General features: G+C 38.3%; 1 protein-coding gene across 1 annotated transcript in view; it reads left to right on the forward strand.

The window, feature by feature from the left end:
* Positions 1–7058, forward strand: part of LOC117411549 (probable G-protein coupled receptor 63) — a 29841-nt gene extending 22783 nt beyond the window's left edge. The window contains exon 2 of the mRNA XM_034019191.3: positions 1913–7058. Within this exon, the coding sequence (XP_033875082.1) occupies positions 2211–3293 (1083 nt within the window). The 5' untranslated portion in view covers positions 1913–2210 and the 3' untranslated portion in view covers positions 3294–7058. The remainder of the gene's footprint in view (positions 1–1912) is intronic.
* The last annotated feature ends 824 nt before the right edge of the window (positions 7059–7882 follow it).

Raw genomic sequence — 7882 nt, forward strand, 5'->3', positions numbered from 1 at the left:
GTACTGGTGTTCTTCATGACATCTTTTCAAAAGCAAAAACCAGGTATATACTTGTAATGATGACATAGCGTAATCTATACGGAAAATGCTTTTCTGACCGGTAGAACTCAACTGCACGCGCAGAAAACAGAGATGTGTGTTTCACACAGTACTTGAGTAGATGGGTGCAATTATAAAACTTGGATTTATTGGTATTGGCCGTTGTTTTTTATATGTTTTTACTACTGTAAATATAAAAAAAATAAAATACACATTTAATTAAACAAGCATGAACGAAGTAGAGAGTCTGAGTTTTTACTACAGGGAAATGCACCTTGTTTGTTCATAAACACACACATTTCTCATTGCAAATGAGAGTATGGGAAGACTGTACAGTAACTGAATATGCCACAAGAGGTTGATGAGTGTGTGGTCGCATATCCTTGAATTCCCATTTCAAACGAGCTTGTATAGGATAGTCTCATCATTGACAATCACAGTGTGAAGAGGTAACCCAATGTGGATGCTGTTTCAAGGTTTGTTGTTGCTAACACAGACATTCAACTTCATGTTGAAGGTGTTTGCCATTTAATTACATGAGTCTGTTTGTTGGAGGCTAGATTAATCCAGTATCACCAAGGCAACAGTATTATTATTTATTTATTTAATTATTTATTTAGCAGACACTTTTATCCAAAGTGACTTACATAAATTAAACCAAGTATATAAGTTACAGGCAATAAAAATGCAAAACAAACTTATATCTACAATATATACAAAATAAATATAAATAAAGGAAAATACAAAAAGATATATAAATAGGAATTTACAGATAAAGGTTGAATACATGGGTTTTGAGAAGACGACAGAAAGTAGTAAAACACTGAACAGTCCTGAGGATAACCGGTAGCTGGTTCCACCAGGGGGACAAGGGAAGAGAAGGAGCGAGCACAGGAGGAAGGAGAGCGAAGAGAAGGCATAACAAGTCAGCCAGTAGAGGATGAGCTAAGAGGGTGAGAGGGAATACAAGGAGACACGAGGGATTGGAGATAGGAAAGGGCAGTATGATGAATACAGCGATAGGCAAGAGCAAGGGTCTTAAATGTATTGTGAGCAGAGATAGGTAGCCAGTGGAGAGTGCGAAGCAGAGGGGAGGCGTGAGAGTAGCGGGCTTGGGAGAATACAAGACGAGCAGCAGAGTTTTGAATGTTGAAGAGGGTGAATAGCTGAAGCAGGGAGACCAGCGAGGAGAGTGTTACAATAATCCAGTCTAGAAAGAACAGCATCCTCAGCAAGATTTATAGTCTGAAGTGCAACCTTGTCTGTAAAGTGAGTCACACAGATATGATATAAATATTGAGGCAATTATATATTGATATTTGAATTCCGATTTTCATGCACATGATCTTATCTGAAATATATTTTCCATGGTAATACATGCTCGAATTCATTGCTGGAAAATGCTGGAAAATGCTGGAAAAACCCAAAATATCTAAATATGAATTACATGTAGGAAGAGTACTTGTCTGATTTAATTTGTATGTGCTTTATGGCTGACTTGTGTGTGTGTGTGTGTGTGTGTGTGTGTGTATATTCAGAATAATATGATAAGCAATTTGTTGAGATGTGTTCAATGCTTTTTATATTTCCTCAGGAGCGTTTTACTACCTGAAAGCTACAGTATGAGTAACAAGCTTCCCACTGTGAGCTGCCGCATAGGAATGTTCTGTTCAAACTCTTGCCTTTTATCTTGTTCTGAATGCAGGGTCCAATTAGTCATCCTCAGTACTATAGACATGTTTTTGCAAATTGTTTTTAAAAGTACAGCACCAATATATCAAAAACTGTTTAACAGCTTATTAGGATTTTAAGTAGCTTGTGTGACTCAATTTAGGAATCACACTACCGTAACCTGTTGTGTTCTTTATTTCAGAGGATGAGCTGCTGAAATGCCACTGACAACCAATGAACTGTCAGCCTCCAAGTGGACTCCTGCTCTGCCAGAGTGCGGTAACAATGATGCTTGCTGAAGGCATTCTTGCAACCCTTCCTGCCTACCCTTGGGAAGAATGGTTTACTCTGCTTAACTGCCCCCTGTTCGGGCAGAGGCCTCCAGTGGTTTGCTAAATTCCAACAGTGATGGCTATTTGAACATTACTCCATATTCCAGGGTGCATCTTGCACTGGTCAAAGGTTTATCAGAGAACAGTTTGCTACTGGCAGGCGTCTCCATGGAGAACAACACAGTGTCCCCTTACTTGCAGGAGAGCTTTGAGGGCCTCAGTGCGCCCTTGCAGATATTCCTTTCCACCGTGATTATTTTCATCCTGCTGGTGTCTTTTCTGGGGAACGTGGTGGTCTGTTTGATGGTCTACCAGCGGGCTGCCATGCGCTCCGCCATTAACATTCTCCTAGCTAGCCTGGCCTTCGCAGACATGATGCTGGCTGTGTTGAACATGCCTTTTGCCCTGGTCAGTGTCATCACCAACCACTGGATCTTCGGGGATGTTTTCTGCAAGGTGTCCGCTATGTTCTTCTGGCTCTTCGTCATTGAAGGAGTGGCTATCTTGCTTATCATCAGCATTGACCGATTCCTCATCATCGTTCAGAAACAGGACAGGTTGAACCCCTATAAGGCTAAAGTGCTCATCGGTATCTCCTGGGCCTTTTCATTCTGTTTTTCCTTCCCCCTGGCCGTTGGCAAGCCAGACCTGCAGATCCCCTCCAGGGCCCCCCAGTGTGTGTTTGGCTATACCACAGAGCCAGGCTACCACACTTATGTAGTGCTTATAATGGTAGTCTTTTTCTTCATCCCCTTCATGGTGATGCTCTACACCTTCTTGGGCATCCTGAACACAGTGCGTCACAATGCCATTCGAATCCACAGCCACCCGGACAGCATCTGCCTGAGTCAAGTTAGCAAGTTGGGCCTCATGAGCTTGCAGAGACCCTTTCAGATGAACATAGACATGAGCTTCAAGACACGTGCCTTTACAACCATACTCATTCTGTTTACAGTGTTTACAGTGTGCTGGGCACCCTTCACTATCTATAGCCTGATTTCCACCTTCAACAGTAGCTTCTACTACAAGGCTAACTTTTTTGAAATAAGCACCTGGCTCCTCTGGTTATGCTACCTCAAGTCTGCCCTCAACCCATTGATCTACTACTGGAGGATCAAGAAATTTCGGGACGCCTGCCTGGACTTAATGCCCAAGTACTTTAAGTTCCTACCCCAACTGCCCGGCCACACAAAGAGGCGGATTCGTCCCAGTGCCATTTATGTTTGTGGTGAGCACCGATCTGTGGTATAGCTCTGAACTGAACTAAAAAAAGAACTTTAAACTGCCAACGCAAATACCACTTACTTGTTTATGTGCAATGTAAACTGATCTAATGGAAACATGATTGTCTTTTTATAAACGTCATACCGAAAGATGTTTCGAGTGCTGTGTAATTGGTTTACATGATGTGTAAATACATATGACCTCTAGGATACAAGTTTTGTTTGCTTTTGTTTTGTTTTTCTTACTAGTTTTAGTTTTTTTCTTGTTGGTGCCTACGGTTTAGTCCACGACAGACAGTTCGAGTGCTGCTATATTTGGTGAAAAAATGTGCAATTTCAGTGTACTTTTATCTTTAGGAAAATAAAATACAGACGTTTGTTACATTGTTAGCCTCGCTGACCATGTTTCAGTTATGTTAATGCGTATTCGTAGAAGGGGGACTGGTAGTCACACTGGTGTTGATTGGAATATTAGACTAATGAACTACCATGGGATGCCTTCTCAATGCCTCTAGGCTACATGGCTTCTGGGAGTGTCAGCCCTTAGCTGGTAAGAGAGTGGTAAACTGCACTGATATGTTTTGTCTAATTTACATTATAAAGAATTAATTAATCCCAGTAGACTGTTGTTTAAAAATGTTCTAGGAGTTTATAACTGTGGCTACTCTTAAGGAGTCTCAATTCTCTGTTTTCTTTTGGTTTTCTTTTCCTTCTGGCAATAACTGCTGAAGGTATTAGACTCATTAACCTACATAAACAGCAACAGCCTCATCCATGACATTATATGTACAGAAAACAAGTGTGTTTCTGTGCAGTCTAATAGTAAAATGCAATGTCACCTCAATGGTACTACATACAAATATGGATGGTGAAAATACCTGACAGTTGTAAATAAAATGTTTACTATGAGATATAAAACCAGCCTCAGAGATGCCTGTATGCTTGTTATCTATAAAGCCACTTAAACTGCTGAAGTGGATAAATCATTCAGAGCAATGGAATCTGGGAAGTAGAAACACCTAATTAGACACGAAGAAAGCCCTTTTAGGGGCTGAGTTTCATATTCCTTTCAAACCTGTGTTAGGCACTGATCTTTATCTTAAGTATTGGAACTTTAGACAATAAGAACATAAGAACATTCTAAAAAAAAGTATTCATAATGTCCAGCCAATCGGGAGCATCCAGCAATAATCTTTCACAGGTACACAATCACTTAACGAGAGAGTTGACCCCTATAAAAAACAGACATATCTATGAACAGCTGTGCAGCAGTCAGGCTCGTGTGCAAAGATAATTAATCTCAAGAGAGAAATCTGTTTTACCGAGGATGAACTGACAGCTCTTGTGGAGGATGTTAAAGTAAATTAAGAGACAGATTTTATAAACAATGTGTTTATGTGAGAGTTCACACCAAAATAAAATGATACGCGCATTTAACTTTCATTACCAACACACGCAGGACAATCTGCTACACGTTCTAAGGCAATGTTAAAGTATACGGTTTCACCCATACTTTAAATCTTAACACAAAATATCAGAACCTGAAACTCCTTTAAGTTATTTTGACACCCCAATAAAACAGAATGGGATCAAGCAGTTTAATCCACTTCAAGCAGACTATCTTCAATAATACAAGATCCCCAGGAACTGAACACAGTCCAACCCCATTGCAGCGTACTAATCAGAAGATCCAGTTAATTCGTTTAGCGGATCTGATCAACCGGGCCAAGTTAGACTGATCACGGGAACCCATTGAGCAGTATACAGAGAACACAAACCAGGGTATTTGAATAATCATTTTCTGTGTGTTGTCATGCAAATACAATTAGACCATATTATTTGATCTAATCATTGTTTCCCTGTATTCATTGTTAGCATTGACAGGATTTAAACTAATATCTGCCATTTAAATGTGGAATCTGTTGTTCTGTGCCTGCTATAAAATAGTGTACACTTGCAGGACAATGTAAACACACCCCCATTGCACTCTGCATACATGTTAATGATTTATAACCTGCTTGATTTAAGGCTGTTTCATATTCATACTTTCAATACTTGTAGTATGTTTGTGTGTTTAAAATGCAAACATACTCCATCCAAACTGAAATTAATAATTGCTTAATTTGTATGGGAGTATCGAGAAAAAATGTATCTGATTTCTTTGTATATTTTAGTGACAAGTCACCATTTATTCTGTTACAGACTTAACACAGATTATTGTTATAGGTTATATAGGTACAAAGCTCAAACAACATTACTATAAACTCTCCTCCCAGTCTACCAAGAAAAACACAAGGATCAAAAATAAAAACGCAAGTTTAAAAAGAAAGAAAAAGCTAACCGTACAGTATGTGAAAGTATTGTAAAGCACAGTACGAGGAGGTATTGTAAGCAGAGCAATAATAAAAGGAACTCTATAAATGCACAGTCTTAGCATTAGAAAGGCACCTGGAAGTGTAACATTACTGTGTAAAAATACCATGGTGATTTTTATAAGGGCTGCAAGGTTGTATTAAGTTCAAAACACTGATTAAAAATATACATTATTCCTGAGTAATGTAATACTGACATAAGGAATGTAAAGAACAGCGTTTTCATGTGTATAACCCATATTAAACAGATGCAAGCAAATATTGAGAAGCAGCAGCCAAATCAGAGCATGTAGACAAGCGTAATCTCTAACTTCACAGGACTGACTTAATCCACCTAATCCACTGCAAGGGCCCAGTTTAATACACAGTATTAAAGTTGATCTGTCTTAACTGATGAGGGGTGAGCAATGGTATAAACGTTAGTCCAAACAAGAGCATCAAACTCCCTTTGCAACTGACCTAATGGTGATTCCGTTGATGATAGTCTCATGATGTTTGCAGCATGAAGTGTATGAATACACTGTGGTTTGTGTTACAAAAGCTGATAAGTGTGTTACATATGTCCTTTACGTTATGTGATCTCATGTTCACTGTACACAGCATTTTTTAAATAAGTAGGCCTTATGGTTTCTCACATTAAACTTATCTGAACTAAACACTGTACCCAAATACAGTACATAATAATTTCTGTGTGGCAAGAGCCAAAACAGGACTAGCTACATCGAAAAGTAAGAAATAACATTTAAAATGCCTTAACATTTATTCTGCTTTCTGTGGACATTAATAAAAGAACTACATGTAACAAATAGCAAATTGTTATTAAAAAAAAAAACAAAAAAAAAAACATAAATGCTTTTTTTTCTCCACTGCTCTATTAAGAGAAACAGTCTTTCAGTTCCTCCCATGCCTCTTGCAGTCGATACTTGAATATATTACAGAACAATAAATAAATGAAAACTACTTATTTGTATCTGTTTTCAATCATAAAATAAAATGTTCTTTTCGAAAAGCATACAACTGCAGAAGCAAATGTGTGTAATGGAATCTGTTTAAATGCTTGAATAACAGTCTCCTTATATCCTTATAATACACACTTACATTGTTAATAAATTGATAACACTTTGTAACACATTTTTTAAGTACCAGAATCTAGGGATACACTTTGTGGAGTCGCCTGTCTTTTCATGCATGTATCTCGGGTATACTGTGGAGGTTTCAGTGATACTGATTGTTATAACTGCAGGGATATTTTTCATATCGACCTACTTGTTAGACACAGAATGCATAACTGCAACAGAAAGTGTAGACTTCAGCGGAAATTTAATTGAGGAGGTGCTTGTTTAAGGTGAAGTCAAGGAAACGTTTATTGCCATGTATTCAGAGTGACTGTTGGGAAGGTGCAGGAAGGTGAGTGAATGAATACATGAGAATGTTCTGGTTTAATACTTTGAAACACCAGGACATATTTTTAAAAGGTAAACCACATCGGACTGTAGATTCCAGAATCACCTTATTTATCAAATAGAAAAGAGACTTTTAAATGTAGGAATCTGTTTGTGGCTATTCAGCATCAAAGAGTATGAGATTCATTATAGCCCATCCTGCGTAATGGAGGTAAAGATGATCCTAATAAACCTAATTTCCCCATATAAACTAGGTTTAAGGTGAATCTTCACAGGTTTCACAATAAGGAGGTTGATATTTTTAATCAGCATTCTCGCAGGGATTCATTATCCTGACAGCAGTGACTAATGAGATGTGTTCTGTGCTTTGAAGCTCCCCTTAATCACAATGAGGGCCATCATTACTAAGCAACAGAAACTGGTGGGTGTCTCTGGAGAAGCCTGTTACAAAAGAAAAAAATCAAACTATAAAACTATATATATATATATATATATATATATATATATACATACAGTGCTCACCCGTTATAACACGCCCCGTTATAGTTCGGAATCGGTTATAACACGGTAGGGTCGTGGCTACCATTTGCTCCATAATGCCATTTGCCATTACAGTAGCCCTTTTATACTTGTTATAAGGTGGAACACAAATAGCACGGTCTTGTAACTATGGCTCCCCACTATAGCGTTATAAAGGGTGAGCACTGTGTATGTGTGTGTAATATATATATATATATATTATATGTGAATTAGTGGAACTTGGGCTTCTAAGGCGTATGGCATCTCTCCCATCTGGGAAGCATCAGAACAGCAATTTGGAGTTGAAGTTACTGTTTTTAATA

This window comes from Acipenser ruthenus, chromosome 6 (genome assembly GCF_902713425.1).
Source record: "Acipenser ruthenus chromosome 6, fAciRut3.2 maternal haplotype, whole genome shotgun sequence".
NCBI lineage: Eukaryota > Metazoa > Chordata > Actinopteri > Acipenseriformes > Acipenseridae > Acipenser > Acipenser ruthenus.